The sequence below is a fragment of the Myotis daubentonii genome, chromosome 9 (genome assembly GCF_963259705.1).
Source record: "Myotis daubentonii chromosome 9, mMyoDau2.1, whole genome shotgun sequence".
Taxonomy (NCBI): Eukaryota; Metazoa; Chordata; class Mammalia; order Chiroptera; family Vespertilionidae; genus Myotis; species Myotis daubentonii.
The window spans coordinates 77,667,408-77,693,789 of NC_081848.1; the positions used below are offsets into that span (position 1 = coordinate 77,667,408).

Consider the following 26,382-nt stretch of genomic DNA (forward strand, 5'->3'; position numbering starts at 1 on the left):
GCCCGTCCTCAAATGAGTCCTAACCCATGGCCATGGTTCATACTAAGTTCCTAAGAACAGAGGGGGAAAGAACAGAGTGTAGAATCTCTGAGTTTAAGGCCAATACTGAACTATTTCTAAATGACTGCATTTGGAAATCGAGACCCTTGTACCAATCATTCTTACTCTGGCAATTCCAAATAGTCTTACTTTGCAAAGAGGTAATAAGAAATAATAAAACAGAAAAGATTTTACTGCATTTTTAAATTCCACAGCTATACACTAAACTGAAACATATGGGATACTCTATCCCTTTTGCATTCAGGGCAAGAAAAGCTTGGCCCAACAGAGACTTACATCATATCCGCTGTTACGAATTCCACGGCGGGGTCGCTCCCGTGTCACCAGGAGGTCCATCTCCGTTTCCCCCGGACTTGGGCTATTCAGAGACTGCCGGCTTCGGTAGACAGAGTTCTTCGTCTGTTGCCTGTAGAAAATCCAACAACTGTTATGATGCAGCAAATGCCCTGACAGATGGAATTCTCCACTGATCCAAAATACAGGCAACCGATGAAGGGTTTGGTTGGATTCGCCTCACAAATCTCAGAATTGACAGCATTTGCTCCCCAGTCACCAGGGGCCATAGAAATAGTGGAATAAAGATTTTTTTTTCCCCAGATGCTGTAACCATTTGGCTGAATTGTAAATGCTCTTTCATCTGGTAACTACAATCATTTGCAACACTGCAACCTCATCTAAAATCCTGCTGATGGCTAGGCCAATGGCTTTCCCTTGACCCTTGAAAAGAGCTAACACTGGAAGAACAAACTTGCTTTTGTTGACTGTTGACTCAGCAGTCTCCTGTTCTTATTCATTTTTCCGATTCTGCAGGCAGGGCTCCATGATGTGTTAATAGACCCGGAGGCTAATGGGATGCTTAATACTGCCACTTGGATAGACTTTCTTTTCTACTTTCACCACAGTGGTTTCCCCTCTGGCCTAAGGAGTTATAAACTAAAGGCAATTTGGGGTTCCTCTATCCATTGGTCCATCCGTCCAGCCATATCTAATATTTACTGAGTACCTACTATGTTCCAGTCACCATGAAAGATGATGAAGGTCCACAGTGAGGCCAAGACAGAGCTTACATTCGAATGAGAGAGACAGATAAACCACATGATAATTTCAGAGTGATAAGTGCTCTCTAAATAGTGTAAGCCCCTTGCGTAAGAAAAACAAGGAGATGAGAAGCACAACAAAACCGTTGTGGGGATGTAAAGTACTGCATGGGGAATACAGTCAATAATGTTGTGATAACTATGTAAGGTAGTGGCTGGGTGCTGGAAATATCAGGGCGAACACTTATACAGCATATGACTGTCTAACCACTATGCTGTCTACCTGAAACCAACACAAAATAATATCAAATAAACTGTAATTAAAAAAATGTTTAAAGCCAAAATAAACACACACACACACACACACACACACACACACACACACACACACCTGTTCACCTAGACTTCAAAAACGTGACACACACTTCAATAGCGGATAGCTCAATTTTGAACATGAAATGTATTTTAATAAACACTGCCTTTATAATTATTCAGTGTACTAGTATGTCTACATTTGGGGGGGGATCACCCTATATATGTAATATTCATATGTGTGTGTTTAATCAACCATAAAGCATAGTATTGTTGTCAATAAAAGCCTTATATTAATGTTCAGAAAAACAACAAGGGGATGTGACCGAGGGTGATGATATGGGGGACAACTTTAGGGAAGGGCTCCCAGGAGAGTTGACAGCTCAGCCGAGACCTACAGGCAGCCACGTGCCCACCTGGGCACCAAGCACACCAGTCCCAGGGAGCAGCACGTTCAGAGGCTCCCCTTGGTTCCCCCTTGGAATCGCCGACATTTGCCACCGCTGTCCTGTTTCCACTTGTCATGAGAGGAACTTTTTGAGGAGGAGGAGAACCACAGCAACGAAGGAGGGTCGTGGCTTTGCTTTGCTGTTTCCACAGGAAGTAACACAAGTGGGGAGTGAGGTCCAGTGGGAACAGGGGACTTTCACGTGATCCTTTGAATGACAAAACCACCAACTTCCTTCTCATCCAACAAGAAGTTTCCCTCTGTTAATAACTTGCATTTCAGGGCATCTACCTTGAGCGAACTCCCCAAATACCACCTATTTTACGTCTTGATTCTAACATCCTATCTACTCACGGGTTGAAGGTACAACAGTTGCTTTATTTGTTCTCAGTGGCTCTGTGGGAAACCAGAAATCTGGCAGGTATACACGCCTTTTCAAGATCTCACACCCAGCATGTCAAAGCATGGCAGTCACACCCTGTTAGTCTAGAACAGACATTAGGACTCCCAAAGCAAAACACTGCCCTTGCAATTAGCCCAGGGAATGACACAGACACCCACAGACCTACTCCCTCACCACGAGGGCTTACACCTATTTAGAGAGCACCTGTGATCTCTGCTTGCCTGGTACCCATATGCTGTTCTCTGTGGCATTCGCTTGCTCCAGGGGTTGGCATGAGAATCAGGCTGTACTATCACAGCATCGCACCCCCATGGCCACACTGATTGGTCAGAGGGAGTTGGTCCAAGGACACTGAATCCCAGGGCTTTTGCTAGAGCAGCCAGGAAACAGGCATTCTCTCGGCACTGAGGTTTCTAAGAAGATAGACTACAAGCCTAGAGGTGCTGCTGCCGCTAAGAGGTAAGAGCCTGCCTGAAAGGGAGCCAGCAAAGAGTGAAGAGAGAGCAAGATAAATATGGGAGACATGGCATGATCCCTGGGATCTAGCCACACCGGAAGCCTTGACCTTTCAATTATGTTCAGTAATAAATTCCCTTTTACTTAACCTGTTTGTGCTAGATTTCCATCACTTGCAACCACAAGAATCCTGACTAAGGTAAGAGTTTAAGCCCGACCATAATGAAATGTGCCCTAGAGTTGTCTGCAATGAGGGGCTTTCTTTAGGAATGGAGCACAACTTTGTAAAACAGAATCCATCCTGAGTGATTCACACTTTGAGACCCCCACAAAGCTCTCCTCCTTGACCTAATTATAGACTTTTTTTAAAAGTAGATTTCACAGCTGCCCTGAGATTGCCAATTAGCCCATTTAGAAAGGATTTACTAAGATGGGTGGTTGGGGATAAAACCCTAGGATTAGTAAAGTAGGTTATTTTGGAAGCATTAGAAATACAAAGTGAGATTGTGGAAGCCCCTTCAGGAACCACGGAGATGGGTGAGAGCTTAGACCAGCCGTGGGCAAACTACGGCCCGCGGGCCAGGTCCGGCCCGTTTGAAATGAGTAAAACTATTGAAAAAAAAGACCGTACCCTTTTATGTAATGATGTTTACTTTGAATTTATATTAGTTCACACAAACACTCCATCCATGCTTTTGTTCCGGCCCTCCGGTCCAGTTTAAGAACCCATTGTGGCCCTCGAGTCAAAAAGTTTGCCCACCCCTGGCTTAGACGCTGAGTGCATGCCAGCCGCCTTTAGGATACAAGCTTCTAGGCTGCTGTTGAGTATGGATGGCAACTGACCAGACCCTCAGTGTGCAAGGTGTGCAAGAAACTACTTAGAAATACTTAGGCTCTTAGGTTGAGAGGTTACTTATTTTAACCAAATAGAGTTCCAAGAGGTGTATTCATTTCTTGTTGTTATTTTGCTATATTCTTTAAAAGTCAATAAATTTGGATACCTGCAAACTTGAGAAGTTTTTTTGTGTGTTTTTTTTTACCTCTGAAAATATAGCTGGGTAGATAATGATAAATTTTATTTGGATTTTTAGGAGCTTTTTAATCCTACTATAGTTTAAGAAAGCAGTTCCCAAACTGTGTTCTAGAGAAAATGTGGTACATGTATACAATGGAATATTACTCCACATAAAAAGAATGAAATCTCACCATATGTGACAGCCTGGATGGATCTAGAGCAGCGGTTCTCAACCTCTGGGTCGCGACCCCTTTGGGGGTCGAATGACCCTTTCACAGGGGTCGCCTAGACCATCGGAAAACACATATTTAATTACATATTGTTTTTGTGATTAATCACTATGCTGTACTTATGTTCAATTTGTAACAATGAAATTGGGGGTCACCACAACATGAGGAACTGTATTAAAGGGTCGCGGTATTAGGAAGGTTGAGAATAACTGATCTAGAGGGTATTATGCTAAGTGAAATAAGTCAGATAGAGAAAGACAAATCCATATGATTTAACATGTATGTGGAGTCTAAAAAACAAAATAAATGAACAATCAAAACAGACTCATAGATACAGAGAACACACTGATGGTTGCCAGATGGAAGGGGGTATGGAGGATTGAGTGAAAAAGGTGAAAGGGTTAAGAAGTAAAAAAAGTACAGCATAGAAAATACGGTCAGAAATATTGGAATAAATATGTATGGTGCCAGATGGGTAGTAGACTTATCAGGGGGATCACTTCACAAGTTAGAGAAATAAATGTCTAACCACTAGGCTGAACGCCTGAAACTAATATAATACTGAATGCCAACTATAATTGAAAAATTAAAAAAAGCTTCAACTGAAAGTTTTATTCATTTCTCAAATAGCTTCCAAGTTAAGTTCTCATTGGCACATGATCCTTGATTCCTTTTCTAAGTATCAGCAGGAAACCCAGAAAAAAACAACTTCCCACCCTGTCTATAAAAGACTGCTGAACTAAAAGGTCTCAACATGCTAAGTAAACTCTAAAGAAGCCCCCAGCCTCCTCATAAAATCCCTATCTTCTCTTCTTTCTACAGTTATCAACATGGTGACACCTGCATTGTGTTCCCTGTCACAGTGTGGTTTCACATCAATAGCTTCCTATCCCTCCCGAGCCTAATGAGAAGCATGTTAAATGAAGCACTGGTTTAAAAACCCCTCGTTTCTTTGTTGAAAATAAATTCTGTCAATTCCGTTCAAACAGTTTAGCCTCACCTCCCAGCTGGATTTTGTGTCTCCCATCCAAGCCTGTCACATGGTCAAGTCTGCTTTTAATAAACACCCACTCAGGCAGGGAAAGGTCCTGTCCCACCCAGTCTGGGAAGAGTGTGTCTGCCAAGGCTAGGGGGCGGGTCAGAGCATTGGCATGCTCCCAGCCAAAGGGCTGTCACCAAGGAGAATGTGTATTTGAAAGCCATGGTCTCAAATCATGAAGGAGTGTTTCTGAAGAAGTGCTTCAGGGTGGGGAGGAAAAGATGAAAGATGGGCGTGCACAGCTCTGCTAAAACCTCTCTTCCTTTACCCAGGAGGTGAGATCACTCTCTGCTTAGCTGGTAACAAAGCTTGGAAGGATGATCATTCAAACCCCTGGGCCTAACCTTCCCTTGGGAGGCAGGGTCCCCTGATAGACTGTTACAGCACCTCACATTTCAACTCCCATCACACTTGTGCGAAATAAACTTTTGAGGTGGTTATCTTTCTCTCCCACTTCGGACCTTAAGAGCAGCAACTGGGCTGTCTGGTCTGCCATAAAATGTTGAATGAGTTGAATGGATGAGTGAATAAATGAGTGAGAAAAAGGCAACACGATTGTGACGGTATTCAGCCTCTTGCGTGGTGGCTCATACATAGTAGGTGACACTAAATGTCAAATACATGACCAAATCTATGAATTAAAGAGATGAACCCAGCAGGGAGCTCCGAGTAGCTATGTGGTAAATACTTACTGCAGCTGAATGAAAAGGTCAGGCATGAAATTTGCTTTTCTTATGCAAGAGCCTCTAAAATAATTGAAAAAATACCATGTCCTTTGATCTGGAAGTTGCATAACCAGGTAGGTGATAATTATATCTTCACCCAGCTCTGAAACAGCTAAAGTTTGAAAATGTCACTAAGCTAAAGGACAATTATGGTTGTTTGCCCAAGTATTTGTGGCTTCGATTTTATTCTCTTTCAGACTCATTATGGAGCACATGCTCGCACAAATGAGGATGGTCTGGCTCAGCGGCCTTCAGAGATGACAGTCCTAAGCCAACAGATCAAGGGACCAGGACTGCATTGCCCAAGGCACCCGCTACCCTCATCCCGCCAATGGCGCAGCGACCTTCAAATAATTCCCTTACAGATCGCACCTGCTTTTAGACTCGGCGAATGGGGCGCACAGTTCTGGGTCTGGATCCAACACGTGCTCGACTTCCTTTTGGGCTTTCTCATACATCTTTTTTCTTTCCGTCTGAGCCTTGTTTGTCTCCACTGCAGGGAAATCGTAATACCCCTTCCTCTTGGCTTTGAGGCGCAGCTTGTTCCGATAGTGTTCGATGTCTGACTTCTGCTTTAGGGCTTTGTTCACCTGGGGAGAGAGATCGTCTCAGGTCCACACCTGACCCTGCACAGCGGAGGGTCACAACTCCAGGAGAAGTAATCCTAGGCTTCATGTCCGGGCCTTCGAGCCAGCCATGACCCAACTGTGATACCCTCCAATACCAGCTCACGATAGTGGGCCACAGACAATGTGGAGTCTGGTCCACACCTACGTTGCCTGAGACCTTCCACCAAAGCCTCCTATTCCCTAATGTACCTGAGTCTGTTCAGACATAGGCCTGAGTCCACTCTTTTAGCTTTGTGGTGTGGGCCTCAATCCCACCTAAACCTTTTTTGTCCCCCCTGCATGAGAGCCTCTGACTGAGCAGCCCAGCTGGATCTTGGTGCCCAATTCTAGGTTCAGCCCTGAGGAACCCAATAATCTCCCTTGGCCATTCAGTTGGTGCCCACCTGGATAAGACAGGTGGTTTCTGAAGAGGCTGAATTGAGACGAACGGGGTGGGAAGGGGCAGCACACACCCTGCTCCCAAGGTCTCTCCACACTATCAATCTGCATTTGAGTGCTTATTTTTGTCAATTTATATTTTTTCAAGAGATAAGGAATTTTGAAGCCTTGTATGGCCACCAATGCCAACCAGTTTCTGTTCTAAAGGGCAAAGCCAGTCTGGTCCTCTAAAAAGGAACATACCTTTTGACCTTCAAAGATACAAACAGCCCTAGCTGGTTTGGTTCAGTGGATAGAGCATCAGCCTGCAGACTGAATGGTCCCAGGTTCGATTCTAGTCAAGAGCACATGTCTGGGTTGCAGGCTCAATCCCCAGTAGGGGTCATGCAGGAGGCATCCAATCAATGATTCTCTCTCATCATTGATGTTTCTATCTCTCTCTCTCCCTCTCCTTTCCTCTCTGAAATAAATAAAAAATATACTCAAAAAAGATACAAACAGATGATTATGCTAAATAAACAACAAAGGATGATGATGTTACACCCATGAATGAAACTGAATGGTGATATCTGCCTGACACTTACTGGATGACATGGAGAACCATTAGTGCTGTTTGTAATCAGACTTGGCTATATTAATATAACCATGTGTAGTGCTGTTATTATGCTTTTTTAAAAATAATCTTTTTTAAAAAATATGTTTTTATTGATTTACGGAGAGAGGAAAGGAGAGGGAGAGAGAGAAACATCGATGAGCGAATACTACTGATCGGCTTCCTCCTGCACGCCCTCCACGGAGGATTGAGCCAGCAACAGGGGCATATGTCCTGACTGGGGATTGAACCTACAACCTTTTGGTGTATGGGACAATGCTCAACCACCTGAGCAATGCTGGCCAGGGCTAAAATAATCTTTAGAAGAATTTCCTGTAATTTATAAAAGGAAAATTCACCTGGTGCATATATCAACCTACACAATATGAGGACCAAGGTTCACTATTTTAGATATTTTAGTTTCACAATGTTTGAAGAAATAATAACTAGAAGACATTTTTTCCCCTAACTTTTGCAAAGTATTTCCCCAATTGGGGCCCTAATTCTATTTTTAGACTGGAAGAATTTAACAAGTCTTCATTGTTCCTTCATTCTGCTTGCCACTGCAAAAACTAGTAAAGAAGGAAGTTAGGGTAACATCCTCTGGGCCAGCAATCCCATTTCTGGAATCTCAACTAAAGCAACATTCCATGAGAGGTTCAGAGTCAGAGATGAAAGTTAATATCACTAGTAGTCAGACATATCAGGATCAGGTATTTCCTGATATGATGCCCCAGTGGTTACGCCAAAAATTACATAACCTCAGTCCCGTCACAAGAAAACGTCAGACAAACTCAGATCGAGAAACGTTCTACATGACAAGTGGCCAGTACTCTTCAGAAGAGTCATGGTCATGAAATACAAAGAATGGTCACAAAGAATGACTATCCCAGACTGGAAGAGACTAAGGAGACAACTAAATGCCATGGAGGATCCTTGGTGGATCCCGAAATGGGAAAAGGACATCAGTGGGAAGACCAGTGAAACTCAAAGAGGTCTATAGTCAATAGTTAGTTTCCTGGGTTTGATAATTATTCTATGGTTCTATAAGATGTTAACATTAGGGTAGCTATGTATAGAGTGTATAGGAGGCCCTGTCTGGGTAGCTCCATTGGTTAGAGCATCATCCTGATATGACAAAGTTGTAGGTTTGATTCCAGGTCAGGGTACATATGAGAATCAACCAAGTGGAACAACAAAGTTGATATATATATTTTTTCCCTTCTCTCTCTCTCTCTCTCTCTCTCTCTCTCTCTCTCAAAATCAATCAATAAAAATGTTTAAAAAGTGTATAGGAACTTTGTACTATTACTAAAACTATTTTTAGTTTAAAATTATTTCAAAATAAAAGCTTTTAAAATTATTAATTGAAGTGATATTTATAATAACCAAAACCAAAACTGGAAACAAAAACATACCTGGAAGGTTTGAACAATGGGAGATGAGTTTTTTAATCCATGGCATACCTTCTCAACTAAGTCATTAACAATGATCATCAGCAAGACAAGAGCAACACAGCCAATGTCTGACATTCAAGATGATGGGATTCGAAAATATAAATGAGTTTGATCAAAAGCTTGAAGAAAAGGTGTAAGAGTGAAAACAGAGGCTATGCTAGAGTCGTGAAATTACAGTGATTTTTCCCTCTTATTTTCTGAACTTTCTATGTTGCTATGTTTTCTTTAAAATAATCTTTGTGAAAACATCATTCCCTATATATGTTACAATTTTTTTCAGACTCTTAGGAAAATTAGTGACCACATGATATCCATAGAAATCCTTCTAACAGCAGGGAAAGGGTTGTTTCAATCTTACTCCAAGGAGTGAAATTCATTTCAAAGCCTATAGAGTGGGCACATCCCTGTTCGAGTGACAGGATCCTCTCCAGTGCCCTCGCACATTAAGCCCCTTGCAATTGGCATCCGATAATGAACAGTTTAGGGGCGTTATCAAGAAAGGTAAGACTGTATGTGGGGAGGAGTTTCTGAGGTTTCTCTTTATAACTACAGTTTTTAAAAAGCCCCTTCTAGACTTTCTAGAATGAAGGTAAAAAAGATGCTCTGAAAACGTCACCTAACAAATTTGTTTTGGGTGACTTGTGCCCTGATTCATTCCGCGGAGGCCTGTGCACGCAGAGGTGAAAATGACCGAAGGAGCCCTATTACCTGGACGCAGCCTGCCCCCTCTCCCATTCTGGGTGCTCGGGTGCTCACCTCACCGTTGAGCGCTGCGGCCTCCTGGCTCCGGTCCGGGGTGGGGTGCACCACGGGGAGGGCTGTGGGTTTTACTGCGATGAGCTGCACGGATCCAGAGGACGAGTCAAAGGGATCAGCAGCCGCCTTGCCAGAGCTGTCAAACAGAACTGCGCCTTCCTCTTCATCACTTGCGGGCACTGAAGCACAAATAAGTACATTGGTTTTATGGCCGGAGGGGAGCCTCAGGAACATGGGGGATTTATGTGTGATGCTAACAGCCCAAGGACATTACTTGACTCAAAACGACCTCAGAAACAACAGTGTCTGGTTCTGTGCCAAGGGCTCGCTGCTACTCATGCATTTCTTTTAAACGTAAGGCCACCTGTGTTATCCGTGGGTAGGAAAGAATTTTAAAAGTCTGAATGTAAATGGTAAAAACCATTTTTTTCAAACTTGCGAAAAAAAACCTTAAAAAAAAAAAGTAAAAGTAAATTTTTTTTCTCCAAGTTTGAGTCAGAGATGGAAAAAATGTTTGCTATGTCTGCAAGTTCGCCAAACGTGGAACTCTTCTTAAAATATGACAATCCATTGAGTAACAGCATTCAGTTCAGTCTCTGCCACCAGAGTTACCCATTTTTGCACGATGTTAAGGTGACGAGTCTTCCCTGGTCAACCAGCCATAGTAATTGCAGCAGACACTTTTTTTTCTTCCCCCTAAAGGCTGCTTCTCAATGATTTGAGTTTTAGTTTCTTTCGTTTGTCTAAAACAAAAGAAAGCTAAGAAATAACCCACCAGAGAAACTAATTTCAAGCTACAGACAACTCCCCTAATTAAACAGAGCAATTTTCACCCACACTCTTTTGCATTAATTCTCGCCTCTGACAGATGATAATTCTACTGTGATTGCTGCCAGAACTAAGCTGACAGGAGGAGTTCCAGGGCCAGTGGTACTTGCTGATTTACCTCTCCTTGAAGCATCTTCCCATTAACTGACTATAAGAATGACAGTTTGTTGAGCATGGCTGGGCGAGAGATAAATTAAGCCTGTTCAAGCAACTAAACCAGCAGGCAATTTAGGAACAAAATAGGTGTTATTAAAATACGAATGTAATAGAAGTGTATTTATCTTTCCTCCTGTCTGCTCAAGAGATTGGGATGTTATTTAAATCATTGAGAAACACACAGTTTGTATCATTCTGTCGCTTGCCATAATCACCGAACATTTGTCAAATTAAGCCAAGTAAATTGTGGCTAAAACGCTTCAGGGCCTAACAATGGCTATAATTGGAGCATTTTTCGGTTCTGTGGACTTACTGGCAAATAGCAGGCCACCAAACTGCCAATGACAGAGGACAATCTCTATTTAGACATGTTACCGGATGCATAGGAATTTTGTGGGGCACTCCTGTCTGACCCCCATTATCTCCCACCTGGACACCTGCTATGAACACCATCTATGGTAGCCAGCCTCCCAGATGGCGACCTCCTCAGAGTCACAGACACCATAAATAGGACCGACCCGTGTAACCACAAGGAAATTGCAGAAATGACCGTGTGCTACTTCCACAGCTAGGTCATGAAGACACATTGTGGCTTCCACCTTGCTCTCTCTTGGACCCCTTACTCTGGGAGAAGCCAGCTGCCATGTTATGAGGACATTCAAGTAGCCCTATGGAGAGGTCCATGTGGCAAGAAAATGAGACTCCTGCCAACAGCTACGTACGAGCCATCTTGTAAGTGGATTCGGCAGGCCCAGCCAAGTCTCTAGAAATGACTATAGCCCAGGCTGTGACCTCATGAGATTCTGAGCCAAAACCACCCAGCTAAGCCACTCCTGGATTCCTGACCCACAGACATCATCCAACACCATACATGTTGATTGTTGCTTTTGGTTACTAGGTGTGGGGGTGATTTGTTACGCAGCAATAAGTAACTAATACACCTCCTAAACGACTCCCTCCTCCAAGCTTCCAGTCTTGTCCTCCTATCCCTAAAATGCATACTCCCCCAGCAGCCAGGATGGATCTTTTTACAAGACAACCAGGTCACAGTACTCCCTTGACCAGAACCCTCTGAAGGCCTCATGTCTCTCAGAATAAAGCTCCGGCCGCCCAGGTTCTGTACAATCTGGTCCTGGCGACCTTACCGAGCTCATTCCTCCCTCTCCCCTTCATCCCCTCTCCAGCCACAACGGCTTCTCGGACACAGCAGGCTTGTTCCCACCTCGGGGTTTTGTATTAGCTGTTCACTCTGCTCAGAAAGCTCTTTCCCCAGGTCTTTGAATGCCTCGTTCCTTCTTAGTTTCAAGTTGCTGCTTGAAAAAAGACTTTCCTTGTCCACCCGCCTAAAACAACCTGCCTCATCACCCTGTTATATTTTCTCCACAGCATGCAATGCTCTTTATTTGTGTGCTGACACTAGACTATGAGCCCCATTCTTGCCCATATTTTTAAAGGCAATACCGATTGCCTTTAATAACATCTCCTAGGTAGCTGGCTTTCAATAGGGATTTGCTGGATAAATGATGAATAAAGGAATGACTAAAATTTCCTGACTTGGAAAGGAGATGTTAGTACCTGCAGAACAGGTAAACATGCAAAGAGATGGTACTTCATACTTTTATTGCTTCTGGGTTGTGACATCCTCACTCCCCGCCCCATGGACAGGATAAGGGGAGGAGCATAACTCTGAGGAGACAGAAAAAGGATGTACAAACTACAGTTCATTTTTCATTCTCACTGTCAGAATGGTCAGCTTCAGATTTGCACAATAATTCCTCTTGGTTTAAGAGAAAAATAATTAGTGATCCTCCCCCCGCCCTCAAAAAAAAAAAAAGACTATATGGAAAAATACATTAAAGGGCATTACATTAAATATTAATACTAAAATGCTGTGTGAGTCCAGCAGGTTCATGGGAATATTTAATGCATAATCAGTCCCGAAAGAAAAAGCACCAGAGAATTCTAAACAAAAGGGCCACCGTTAAACTGCTGAAGTGTCCTAGATACCACTGCCGTCATCCCAGTAAATGCCGCCATGCGGATCTGGTTGTGTTGGTCTGAACTTCTGCAAATCAGGCTAGGAAGGGAGATTTCATTTCTTGATGTTTATTTTACATTGGCATGGTGGGGGAGGGGGCAAGCCCTCCCATTTGAGGCAGAAAATGTTCTTGAACAATGCACGCTCTTTCTTTCTGGAATTTCCCTTAAAGCTCAGAGAAGATTTATAACTCGCGCCACCACCCTTTGGTGTTTATCAGATAACAAGCAAGTCTTCACCTCTCATTGAGAAGGCACAGAAAGAACTAAAACTGAAGCTGTGTTTCTGAGCTAATATCTGACCTGTCTCTCAGTGTCTTAAAGGAAGGTGTGCAATTAAGGGTTTATGGAAGTTTTTGCTTTTAAATGACTAAACATTTAAATATATATATATATTCCTCATTTTGAACTCATTTTTAACTCGTTTCCCGGAAAACACTTTTTCCAAGGTGACATTGGTTCTTTTTTTTTCTTTCTTTCTTTCTTTTTAATTTCAGAAAGAGGAAGGGAGAGAGTGATAGAAACAACAATGATGAGAGAGAATCATTGATTGGCTGCTTCCTGCACGCCTCCTACTGGGGATCGAGCCCGAAATCCAGGCATATGCCCTGACCAGGAATCAGATTGTGACCTCCTGGTTTATGGGTCAACGCTCAACCACTGAGCCACACCGGCTGGGTGATATCGGTTTTAATTCAAAAGTTGAAGTGTCTGTATTTGGTTGAAAAAAATTCCACATTCTTTTGCTTTCAAAATCCTAGCTGTCATCTCTGTCTTTCCCATTTGTATTTAAACATCGTCCTGAAACAGACTCGAAAGCAGGGAGCTAATGAGGCCATTGAGCTACAAGAACCCACCCAGCCGCGTTCCTGGAGGGATAATGTCTTTCCCTTTTAAAGGTCTTATTTTCGGGAAAGTGGAAAATCACAAGGTACAAATGCAACAAAATTGGTGGGAACCAAACCGTTTCAGAATGACAGCCTGGAACATCAACATTTGTTCATTAACCTTCGTAACTCTAACCTCTAGAATGGATACTGTGCCATAAAACAACAGTATCTGAATATTCCATACAATAGTCCATTTACCTTTCGCAAGCTGACAATATACCTTTTTATATTTCTCCACAGTTTCAATGTTATTTCTTTCCTTCCTCCTTCCCTCCCTCCTTTTCTCCTATTCCTTAGGTCCATCTTCCAATCCAATAAAATACACTACTGATTTTTTTTTGGGGGGTAGACTATAACCTAGCATTATGATAAAGTGGAGCCCTTTGATAAAAAGGACAAGTGTAGGTTCCGTTGAAGGTCCATCCTAGAATTCTGATGTGCTTCAGCATCTGTTTTCATTAAATGTGCTGGTGCTATCGCTTCTATTTGAAAATTTCAAACGGAAACCTCACTGGGTGGGAACCAGTGGTAAAACAGAAGCCACCAACCCTGAAAATTCACTGGGCTGACTTCTGGCAAAAAGACAATGCAGCAAAGCACTGGGAACCGGGAGAAAGGATGGCGTTTAGATAAAGCTATTGCATGAAAACCTCAACCTGGCCGGTAATTGCATTCTGCTTGTGCACCGTCCTGTTGTCATTTCTGAACCTGATGTTTAAATAATCACAGTGACCAAAACAGAATAAGGAGGCAGGCAGAGGAGGTGGCAGAACAAGGATGGGGGAGGTCAGCAGGGACATTTCGAGCATGTCAGTGTCTCCCCGGAGGCGTGGGGAGCGATGGATCTGAAACCGGCCCTGCTCCTCCTTGTCTATGAAGTAAATGCAGGGGCCGGGGAAAGGCATCATGTTGTACGTGTGTATTTACTGACAGAGTCTGTAGGCTGCACATTCTTTTGCAAGAAAAAGGCCACAGAACAGTATGTACATTGATCCCGTTTTACAAAACAAAACAAAGCTACGCAACAGAAAACAAAGATACGGTGTGTTGTCATACGCGTGGTAAAAAGGCCTGAGAAAGACACGCTATGTTATTCAAGGTCATTTGAGGACTGGGGTAGGTGATGGGGGATCTGGACGAGGGTGGACTTTGACTTGGCCTTATATATTTCCAGGAAAAATATAAAGGAAGGCAAGCAGGGAGGTTGGGAGGGAGTAGAGAAGCAGAGAGGGTCCCTTGATTGGGCGGTGATGGCAGTCTCTGCACTTGGTTAAAACAACTTTCCCCTGTGTCTTCACTCTCCGTTGTCTCTGTGTGGCCTCCCTCCTTCCCTCCCCCCTTCGCTCTTAGCACCTCGCCCTGGGAAGGAAGAGAAGAAAGTTGCTAAGTTCACATCCCCCTTCACATGTCAGAGCTCGGGCCCTCTGTGAGCTGGGTTGGCCGAGAGCGGATTCTGGGCAGGACTTCTGGCCCCAAGGAGGACAGATGTCCCAGGAAAACCCCATGTGTCACAGCCTGGTTCTGGAGTGGAAGCAGTCTCCGTGTTACAGGGCAGGGGATTTCAGGAGAAGAAAAAATTCAAGGATCAAATCAGCATGACATTCTAAACAAGTGTTTTATATGATAGCTGGGCATGGGGTCCATTGTGGCATTCTTTCTTTTCTCTCTCTCTTCTTTCTTTTGTCAGAAGCAAAGAAATAAGTAAGCGACATTTGAAAGCAAAAGAATATTCTGGCACTAGCTCCCAGAGAGAGCCCCTGCCACACCTCCATCCAATTCCTCTCAAAAGGAAGCACAACTAAGCAGACTGCCAGATGGTTGGGCTCCCCCCTGGCATTTCTGTAGGACTCTGCCTGCGACCCTTGGAACTCCTAAAGCAGTGGTTCTCAACCTGTGGGTCACGACCCCTCTGGCAGTTGAACGACCCTTTCACAGGGGTCGCCTAAGACCATCCTGCATATCAGATATTTACATGACGATTCATAACAGTAGCCACATTACCGTTATGAAATAGCAACGAAAATAATTTTATGGTTGGGTCACAACATGAGGAACTGTATTTAAAGGGCCAGAAGGTTGAGAACCCACTGTCCTAAAGGAACCTTCCTTGATCCGGGTGGCAGCATGGGGTACTTGAATCTGGTCTCCAGGAAGCCGGCATCACTCATGGAAGGACCGAGTGGAGAGGAGGATCAGAACCAAGGTGGGACTGGGAAGACAGGGAGGCTGCACCCTGGGGTCCGGCAGATGTGAGCTATATATAGACGGTGCCACAGCACAGCCAGGTGGCCCCGAGGACTTACCAACAAACCCCAACACCCAACCTTTATAAGGAGGAAGATCTGTTTGAGAAACTCAACCGTTAAGCTTCCCTGGAAAACAGAGGCAGGAGCATAGGCTGATGTCTATGATAATATTTATCCCTGTGCTGTTTTTCCTGGGAGAGGGGGATTTGTAGCATCTGGACTCACTGGCCTAGAATGAACCCCAGGAACCTATCAGGGGAGTCGGGGAAAGAAAACGGGGGGAATATCCAAGACAAGCAGCATTTCAGAGACCTGCCACACAAGAGGACCTGGTGCTAGAAATGTCAATTCACCCCAGAATCGAAAAATCTCTAAGCAAACATCAGTTCATTCTGCATTAGAGTTTTTTAAGGCCCTGCACAATTCCGTAAGAACAGGAGCCAGGGTAATTCAGAGACGGGGGCCAGGCAATGCTCTAACAGGTAGGTAGGAAACTGACTTGTGGTCTTTGTAGGACAGAACAGAAAGAAGAAATGAGGGTGGCACACGGGGGTGTGTGAGTGTGTGCAGGCCTGTGTGCACGGGTGTGTGCACGCATATGTGGGACAGGCTCGAGGGCGGTACTTGGCAGGGAAGGCTTCTCACCATTTCTCTTCCGTGCCTCCTCCTTTGTCGCTTTCTGCTGCGCCGCCGGTACATTCTGGGGCGAGCGCCGCCCTGAGCTGGGCTTCCCGGATTCGTTGCTGATGACAGAGCCATTCTCACTGGGTGACCTGCTGGAGGTAACCATAGCAACAAGGAGATGGTAAGTTTTGACTCGCACAGCCTCCTCTCAAGGTTATTTTATTTGCACAGTTTATGTCTGTAGCCTTTCTTTCCGGTTTTATCTACAAAAAAAGAAATGATTCGGAAATTTTAAAAAAAAACCCGTACTGCAGCCGGGGTTACGTAGCTGGCTGTCCTGAAGTGCACTGACCGGTGCTTAGCTTGGCAGAGAAGTTCAGTGAGCGCAGCCCTCAGTCCCCATCTCTTTTTCATTAACCCCCAGTGACTATGGAAATGGTTTAAGCATGCCCTCTTATGAAAACACAGCACTTCGGAGATGTTGCCGAGTGTCTGGCTCACAGGGCATCTTCAGGGACATGTAGGGATCACAGTTCTCTCTGGCTATTCTCTATACAGAATATACCTTAGCTACTGAAGATGAAGTCACTCCACCATTAAATTCTTCACTCTAACTCTATCTCTCTCTCTCTCTCTCTCTCTCTCTCTCTCTCTCTCACACACACACACACACACACACACACACATTCTTAACTGTGCTAACTGCTAACTACTTTCATTTGAAACTATCAATTTGAGCTATTTTCATTCATTCAGGAAATGAGCACCCGCTGTATCGGGCATTGTGCCAGGTATACAGGTATAGAGGGCACGTATAGAGGGAGGTGGCCAATCAGCCCTGGAAGCCGGAACTCCCCCTGCAGGTAGTGGCTTTCCCCACACGCTGGAGCACCTTCTCTTTTTTATTTATTTATGTTTAAAATTTAATTTTATTTTTATTGATTTCAGAGAGGAAGGGAGAGGGAGAGAGAGAGAGAGATGGAAACATCAATGATGAGAAAGAATCAATGATCAGCTGCCTTCTGCACGCCCACACTGGGGATCAAGCCCACAACCTGGGCAAGTGCCCTTGGCCGGAATCGAACCTAGGACCCTTCAGTCCGCAGGCCAACACTCTATCCACTGAGCCAAACCGGCTAGGGCAGCACCTTCTCTTTACAGTCTCTCCTACAATGCAGCGGCTGTGGCAAGCGTTTAGACAAGGGAAGCCACAGGGCCTTCTCACCTTCCCTAGGGCTGGACTCTGGCCTTCTGGACCCAGAGAGAAAATGGGCTCTGGAGAGCCCCTGCTGAGTTCATGCTAAGTGAGTTCACGCTCCCTGGGGCCTTAGATCATGCCAGCCTGTGGGTGGGCTGAGAATAAAGACCAACTGCCTTCAGAGACAACAGGGAGACAACAGGGGGCAGGTATCCAGAGGCCTCATCCAACCCCTTGTTCATCTATTGTCAACTGCCCAGGTTCAGAACCTAATGGCATCCGACCCCGTTATCCATGGAAATTGACTGGATAAATGCAGCACTTGCTAGTGGATGCTCCTCTTCCTCCCTCCTCATCCTGTGGGAACTTGGAATTCTCAGTTCTATACACGTCCACGTACGTCAGCACCCCAAAAATCATGAACACTGGAAGTGCCCGCTCACGCCATGCATGGGCCAAGGTAGAGTCTGCCAAGAGCAGAACACATAGTCCAGGTGGGATGTTCCTGTTGAAGTTTCACAGATGAGTGTAAGTTTGGGAAATGTTTACTCTATTCCCAATGCACGTGAGCACGTCAAAGGCTCAGGTCTGCCCTGCCATAAAGAGACTCCTCGCATTTTGTTTAATTCAGCATTTCCTAGTCTATTTTGCTATAGATCTCTTTTTACCATAACAACTTCTTAAACTCTGACTCATCCACTACCACTTCCTCCAAGGTTCACATCAGCCTCTTTGAACTTCTTGTTCTCCTTTAAGCAAATCAAAAAGTTCCTGCCTCGGATTTGCATATACTGTTCCATCTGCTTAGCACGTTCTTCCTCTAGATAGCCTGGAGGCTCACACATCATTTCCATCAGGTCTTTCTCAAATGTCCCTCTATCAGAGAGGCCTCCCTGACTTCCTGCTAAAGAGCATCATGGCCCCCTCCCCAGCTCTCTGCGTCCTTACCATGCTTCCGTTTCCTTCTTCATATTCACCACCACTAGACCTACTATGTATCTCTTTCTCTGTTTGCTTATTGTCTATCCCTTCACTAGATTGTAAATCCCAAGAGAGCATGAAATTTGTCTAGTTCACTGCAGTATCCCCAGTGCCTGGTAAAAAAGCAAACAATCAATAAATATCTGTGAGGTGAAGGGAAGGAAAGAGGGAAAGAGGCAGGCAGGACGTAGCTTTTCCAGCCACTGTGGTCTCGTGGCAAGGGAGAAGGGGGTTGGCAATGGTAGTTTGTTAAGCCAGCCAACAGGGCTTGCCTTAGGGCTCATTACCTCTTTACAAGGCGATTGCAAAGTCCATCTAGTGAGTCTCCCGGCCTCTAGCCTAACTCTCCCTTCCATCTTCCACATTACCACCTGAGTTATCTTTTAGGATGGACATTACTGTCATCCTGAAGAACTTTCCGTGGCTTCCCATTGGCTAGAGCACAAATTAAAACCATCTACAATTTTAATCTGTCTTCTGGTTTCATCCTTCACTACATCCCGGCCCTCATGAACTCTAAACTCAAGGAAATTCACCATCAAGTGAACGTGGCTGTGCCTTATCTCTCCCGGCTCTTTTTGACTGGATGCCTTCATCTCTTTCCACCTATTGACAGTCCACACACCCTTCAAGGCCCAGCTAAAACACAACCTCCTCCACGATGCCCTCCCTCATCAGCATTAAGTTCTTCCTCCTCTCTTTTCCACAGCACTTTGTTCAGACTCCACTGTGGGCTTCTGCAGATCATGCTTGGATTCCAGCTATTTATCTCTCTGTCTCTCCATCACAAGATTCTTGGGGTCAGGGATCAATCATAAACCTCTTTGTAGTCTTCCCAATGCATGTCAATGAACTCTCTTCATAGTGAAATCTCAATAAATGGTCATGAACTAGAATCATAAACCATGGAGAAACTGCCAGATAAACTACAATTACGCATGCTAAATCGAAGCAACTGCTTTTACCGTAAGTTAAAATGTGTAAGGGTGGCATCAGTGCCAAATTTATTATAATAAATGTAAGAGCTAAAGCTCTGCTGTCATGGTTGATCTGCAATACAAAACCTTACAAAGGGTGGCTCAGGAGAAGCAGGTATTATGATTCTCCTCATCTCCTTCAGTCCCCTTTTCAAATATTCAAAATGAGCGTGAAGGAGAATTTGTAAAGAGAACAGTGGGATTCACTTGAGGGCTTTGGTTCCTCTCACCATCCATTATTTCTCTTGTTGACACGGAGAGGCCAAAGTTGGCCCCATGCCTACCTCTTCCTGGTTTCGGTGGACTTGGCCGTCTTGATGGTGCTTCCGTCCTGGGCGACGTCCCTTTCCTGCGAGGCAGGAGCATCTCTGACAGGGAGCGGGAGGACCACCGTCTCCTGCGTCACGGGAATGACCTCCTCGTCCGCCCCTTGCTGGCCCAGGTGCTGTTTGGCATAATCAAAGCCTTGCACAGGCTGCAAAGAGGAAACAGATCCGCAGTCACATTTCTGGTAAAGTATGACTCTAACAGCGGCTTTAGGAGAAGTCGGGCAGGAAAGTGCATGTGTCAGGACCCTACTTAGCTTTCCAATCAACAGGAGTTCAGTCATCTCCATCATAGTTTGTCTTTGCAAAGTCAGAGTCCGTGTGGATTCCTCCAAGCTTCAGAATCTCTATATAAGACTTACTCAGAAAAATGAATAGTGAAAACAAGATGCAAATAACGTGTGTGAGAACACACTTCATTTAAGGATTTTTAGGCCACTAATTTTAAGTCTCTGGATATGACCAATTAGAAATTCTTAATTGATACGTTAAACAGGTCCTTTCATCTCCTACCTAGGAATATTCCATCATCCCTGAACTCCCGTACAATAAAAGGTGCGTGACTTGAAGTCACTTGACTTGCCAAGTAACTTGAACTTTGAACATCAATTTTCTCATCTGAGAAATGAAGACGATCCTATCTGCTTCACCTCCACCACACGTCAGTATTAAAGGGGAATGAATCAGGGATCTGAAAACAGAGGGAGAGAAACATGCCACCATGTGGCATTTACGGAATCACCATTTAATCCAGAGCACTGCCTAAAGCAAGTTGGCTGCCTACCATTTGCTACGGAGACATTAGCAAGGCTTTTACTGCACAATGTCTGAAAGCCCAAGTGAATAGGGCAGCTGTGAGCAAAACCCAACAGACATCTATTAGTGCGCTAATAAAAAACCAAGAGGCCTGTTAAAACAATTCCTGGGAGTGTCTCCATCCTGCTTTATGCTCCAAAGGAGCACAATACACATTTGAAGCAGGACAATGGGGTGGTTAGTAGCGACAGCTTCGAAAGCAGACTGCCTGGGTTTAAATCCCGACTCTGCCACCTATTAGCTGGGTGACCTGAGGTAAGTAACTGAGATTCCCTGCACATCAGTTTCCTCGTTGGTAAAATGGAGATAGTAATAGTGTAAACAGGATAAAATGTGTCTGGGTGTGAGAGTGATATGCAACCACCCTCGAAGGGATGCGGTGTGGATTAAATAAGTAAATTTAAGTCTGGCATTTAGCTAAGTGCCTGGCACACAGTACGTGCTCAATCAGTATTAGCCAATATTGTTAGCTGCCTTGCTACTAAATCTTAGCCCAGATGGAATGGACATCAGTGATTCTCTTCACAAAAGTGTGGGGGTGAAACTCAATCTCCACCATTTGAGTTCTAACAGAACTTGATTTGGTCAGAAGCTCTTCCTTTAGCATCTAATTTAGCTGAGAAATAAAACAGGAAGGCTCCAGCTAGATTTAATAGTCTAGGACTGTGGCCCAACTGGTCAAATCTTGCAACCGAATCTCAGAACAGAGGGGAGTTTTATTGCTAAGCCCAGCAAAGCTTCCTTATTTTAAGCTGTCTACAGCTTTGCCACAGACAGTTCCCCCAATTCCCTGGGACAGTCTCTCTGGACAGTGTGCTCACCCCTCCGTCTTCTCTGAGACACTCACACTCTGACCCATGTAGCCCGCCCTTGACAAGCCACTGACATTCTATGCCAGGATCTGGGAATGTTTCTGCATGAGTGTTTGTCTATTCATTTCCCTCCCCATCTGTGGGGCCACATGAAACAGAATGGAGCTTTTGGATGACTGACAGTGTTCTTAGAAGCTCTTACAACCAACTGGTCACCAATTGCATTCAACTGAAATGTTTCTAGAAGCTGACCTTTGCTCTCCAAGTCCACTGTCTTACTGACTCCTGCCTTGGTCTCAATACTTCCATTCTGCTCCTTTGCTGGCCTGCCCTTAACAAGTCTCCAAAGTTATTTCCCTTGAACCACATCAGGTCATTAACAATGATTCATGGCACCTAATCTCTATGGCAAGGCATTCAAGGCCCTTCCCATTCTGGCTGAACCCACCTGTCCAGCCTCATCTCCTGCTGGCCCCTTTTCTGAAATACTCCTCCCCCCCCCCCCATTATCTTATTTGATTTTGTCCCAACTATAGTTATTTAGCAGCAGCTTGTGCCAGGGGTTGTGCTTGCTGCTGGAGATAAACAGATGAATAATAACTGTTTCCCTACCCTCAAGAACTTCACAGTTGCAGCTTCACTTGCCATTACTGGCACAGTACCAAACACATTACATAAACTTGTCATTTATTCTCACTACAGTTCAAAGAGGTAGGTATTCTTATGATTCCCCCCTTTAAAAATGAAGAAACTGAGGTTCAGAGAGGTTAAGCAACTACCCAGGCTCACACAGCTGGTCTGTGGAGCCAGAGCCCAAATACCTAACCACTGCTGATGATTCTTCCCACGGCCTCTCCTTTCCTTCTGCTGCCTGCCATCTTGGTTGGGCATCTCCTATTGTACTTGGCCTTGCTTCTGTGCTGAGACTCCTGGCATGTCAGTGAGTAGCTGGGCATCTCCAATGGCAGCCAAGACTTCCCAAGAACCAAGTGAGGAGGACAAGCTATCTCTGGCTCTCTCCCTCCCCCCCCCCCCCCGCCCCACCTCTCTCTGGATTTGGCTCCTCACCCTTCACGTTGGGCTGAAGTTCCCTGCTGGGTCTGGGCTGATAACAGGTAAGCAGAAATAAAGACATTAAGGAGTGACAAGAGGTGGTCATAGTTATTAGGTTAATAACAGCCCTGCATATGTTCAGTACTTAGAGCCTGCAAAACGCTGACACTTCACTTTGTCCTCACAGAGTCCCATGAGGTAAGCAGGGCAAACATCACAGTCTTCATTTTACATGTAAGCAAATAAAAGCTTAAAGAGGTTCAGTGACTTGCCCAAGATCACAAGCTAAGTGGTGAAAGACTCCTAGTCCCTTACTCTTCTGACTGACAGGGTAGTGGTCTTTCAACCTTCAATATAGAAATTGCCCGAGATGAAATCCCCATTAGATACAACTAGCGATCCCCAATCCCTTTAACACATCATCATGAAGTCTTTATAGTTACTTCACTGAATTTTATAAAACTATCAAATCAAATTATCTCTAACAATTTCAAAACTAGACGCGTTACCCAGATATCTTAAGAGGAAAGCATTGTAATAATAAAAGCCAACTTGTGCATAGTATTTATTATATACCAGGCGCAGCTCACAGTAATTTCCATAACTCAATCCTCACAACAACCTACCATCCTCCTTCCACAGATGGGGAAACTGGGGCACAAAGAGGTTAAGTACAGGTCATACAGAGAGTATGTGAGAGCGGGGAAACAGCTGGGCATCTTTGGGGGTGACTGACCTGACCTGAGCAGATGGCCATGCCAACCACTGCAGGCCCCCCGAGCTCCATGTACACCTGGATACGGCCCTGACTAGTGTCTCCTAAGTTGCCTGTCCCTCGGAGCCATGTTCCCTTCAAGTATATGAAGAGGACGACTGGGAAAAGGCTGTGAACTCAATGACAAAGAGTAAAGAGAAGCGAGCGAGGAAGAAGGAGGTGACTGCCTGGCCCTCCTGCGTTTATCATCCTCTCAACATTCTACCTGCAAAAGCCCAGTTGACAACAATGGTGATGGGTCTGTCTCTGAAGGATACGGACCTCACCACACCCTGGCCTTAGCGCCCAGGACCGCCATATCACCTCCTGTTAGCATGTTAAGTCTATCACTGAGTCTCAGCCACATCCCCAGTGCCCTCTGGCACTGTGGCCTGTATTCTAAAGACGCAGTGATGTCCAGGAGACTGGGAGACCACCCTCCTGGCCTGTGGACTGGTGGCAAGGGCAAACTTTCTCATTCCACCACGTCCCTTAGCATTCCATGCATTCCGCTCACACACAGGGCATGAGAAGTGATGCAGGTGGCTCTCCTCTTGCAAACACTGCAGTGTCGCTGGGTCGCAAGGGCAAAAGGATGCGGTAAGAGAGATTTCCACCCCCTGGTTCCCCGTGATCAAAGGGCTTCGGCAATCAAGGTGCACAGTCCAGCCTCATTGAGGGAGAAAACAAGCAGCATCACCACACACAAGTGAATTCAATCATCTCGTGCAACAGAGAGTTGCCTGACTTTCAACATCAGCACAATGACCGGGTAGGAACATAAAAAGGGGCTACGAGAACCCACAAACATTAATCTGTTCCAACTTCAGGTGGCTTGCAAGTCAGAAGGTATGCTGAAATTATGGGCCGGCCAACTCATCTTGGCAAATTAATAAAATGTTGGCTTCACCTATAACACAAAGGTGGCATTTACGACCTGAGTGTGGCATGTTTTGCATCCCTGGACTGGGCTGCAATTACGTTCTGGTGATTACTGCTGTGTCTGAGAGGCTCAGGTTGTAAGTAAGCTCCGATGGAAATGAAGTGCCCCTACTTGGAGCAGTTTCAGTTTTCACTGCTTGGATCGTTACCAACATCGGGATGCATCTGGGAAGCAGCTTGCTTTCTGTCAACAGAATAAGAACAACATTCTTCAGGGTTTGGCTCTTCAGTATCAGGGCGTCTGCTCAGGCTGCAGCTTCTCAACCAGTGAATTGGTTTAATAAACAATCAAATTCATTTGATTTCTCTGGCTGAAGTGAGGGTTGATCACCCAGCAAGAATGATCTCCATGACATGCATTCCAATGGATGTGCAATTCCATTCACCGCTTTGTTCCTGCGCCGATGGACAAAGCTCGGAAGCTCAGAGCTGGAAGGGGATTCTACCTGCCAAAGCCCAGGGTTCAGAGAGGCGTATAAAGTAAAAGAGCCCAAAGGCTCAGGCATGGGCCTCAGTCGCCCCTCTGCTGAGAGTTATGTGACTTTGAACAAGTCCCTCAGTTAAAAAAAAAAAAAAAAAAATATATATATATATATATATATACACACACACACACACACACACACACACACACACACATACATATATTTCAGAGAGGAAGGGAGAGGGAGAGAGAAATGGAAACATCAGTGATGAGAGAAAATCACTGATTGGCTGCCTCCTGCATGCCCTACACTGGGGATCGAGCCTGCAACCCAGGCATGTGCCCCGACCGGGAATCAAACCGTGACCTCCTGGTTCATAGGTTGACACTCAACCACTGAGCCACACTGGCTGGGCCCCCACAGTCTCTCTTTAGCAATAAAATAAAACCTTCCCTGACTACCACCCACCTCACAAGGTTGCTGCGATGAGCAAGTGAGGTGACAGACCTAGAAGAGCCCCACAAATTGTAAGACATTATTTAAACATCGGGTATTGGAGGTGATTATAGTTCCTTTACGGAATATCATGGAGGGAGCTACGTGACTGGAAAATTAGCCTTTGGAATTTCCTCCGTCCACTTCCCTTCCAGTCAGCAGAGTGGCCAGGGCAGGCCTGTGGAGGCTGGGGGAGTGGATGGGGCTCCTGGCCAGGCTTCACTGGAGCCACTGGAGTTTGACGGCGGATTGGCTGAGGCTCTGCAGCTTGCCCATCATGGCAGCCTCGGAGGATAAGCCACTCTGGCCAATGGAAGAAGGAATATTTTGAGGGTCTAAGGTGCCCCAAAGAGCCCTGTGTTATGAGCCAAGAGACCTAATTCTATCAGTTCTGCTATGTACCAACTGTGCGATCTTGAAGGAGTCGCATCTTTGTAAAAAGAGGGTGTCAGAGATGAGGTCTACCTAGATTTCTGTGCCTCAGTTTCCTCCTCTGTAAAACAAGGGCCCTTCTGCCAGGATTGCTGTGAGGATTAGCTGCTCTACGTATAGCACTTGGCGAAGAGTGAGCAGGAGATAAGCATTAGCTATCGTGTCCTGATTATAAAATTAAAGGGTGTGCAATAAAGTAACTCTACTTACCAACGCTTAAAAATGGTCACAATGGTAAATTTCGTTATATACATTTTCCCATAATTTTTTAAACATTAAAGCACATAAATTAATGAATAAAGGGTCTTCTTCAAAAGCAGGGCTTGTCAGGACGTTTCTGAAGGTACTTCAATGTCTCCAAAGCCAAGAGAGGGAAGACAGGCGGAGCCGCCCTGCAGGCCAGGCTCCTGCTCCCCTCCTCCCCGCTGCCACCGTGTACCTTTGCTCTCTGAGGCAGGTTCATCACGGCGTCTGGCTTGAAGTCGTTCTTGTTCTTCCGGCAGAGCACGGCAGTGATGATGATGATGATGACCGTGACCACGGCGATGGGCGCCAGCACCGCGGCGATGATCCACAGGTTGTTGGGTGGGTTCTTCACCACGGCTGCGGGGAAGAGGCAGCGGGAAGCACATGACAAGGAGCACGGGGAAGGGGAAGGCCACCGGAGAGAAATCTCCCTCCACCCCCCAGTCCCAAGTTGTGGGGTGGTTAAGAGGATTTGGGATCAGAAAGGCTCTTGCCTTGGGCAAGTGACTCAAGGTCTCTGAGTCTCAGTTTCCTCATCTGTAAAATGGGGCTATCACACTGAGAGGCACATGTGGTGCTTTGGTAGCTGCTCAATAAAATGCTAGCC

At 45.2% G+C, this 26,382-nt stretch overlaps 1 protein-coding gene across 3 annotated transcripts in view; it reads right to left on the reverse strand.

Annotated features, from left to right (window-relative positions):
• The window catches only part of KIAA1549L (KIAA1549 like), a 214,817-nt gene that overhangs the window by 30,964 nt on the left and 157,471 nt on the right, over positions 1 to 26,382 (reverse strand). For 2 of the 3 annotated variants that reach the window (XM_059709757.1, XM_059709754.1), the window contains exons 11-16: positions 25,969 to 26,132; positions 19,759 to 19,949; positions 16,340 to 16,470; positions 9,538 to 9,716; positions 6,098 to 6,315; positions 337 to 466 (exon numbers count right to left, since the gene is read on the reverse strand). In XM_059709757.1, coding sequence (XP_059565740.1) covers positions 337 to 466; positions 6,098 to 6,315; positions 9,538 to 9,716; positions 16,340 to 16,470; positions 19,759 to 19,949; positions 25,969 to 26,132 — 1,013 coding nt within the window. The remainder of the gene's footprint in view (positions 1 to 336; positions 467 to 6,097; positions 6,316 to 9,537; positions 9,717 to 16,339; positions 16,471 to 19,758; positions 19,950 to 25,968; positions 26,133 to 26,382) is intronic. The other variant, XM_059709756.1, reaches the window with a different exon arrangement.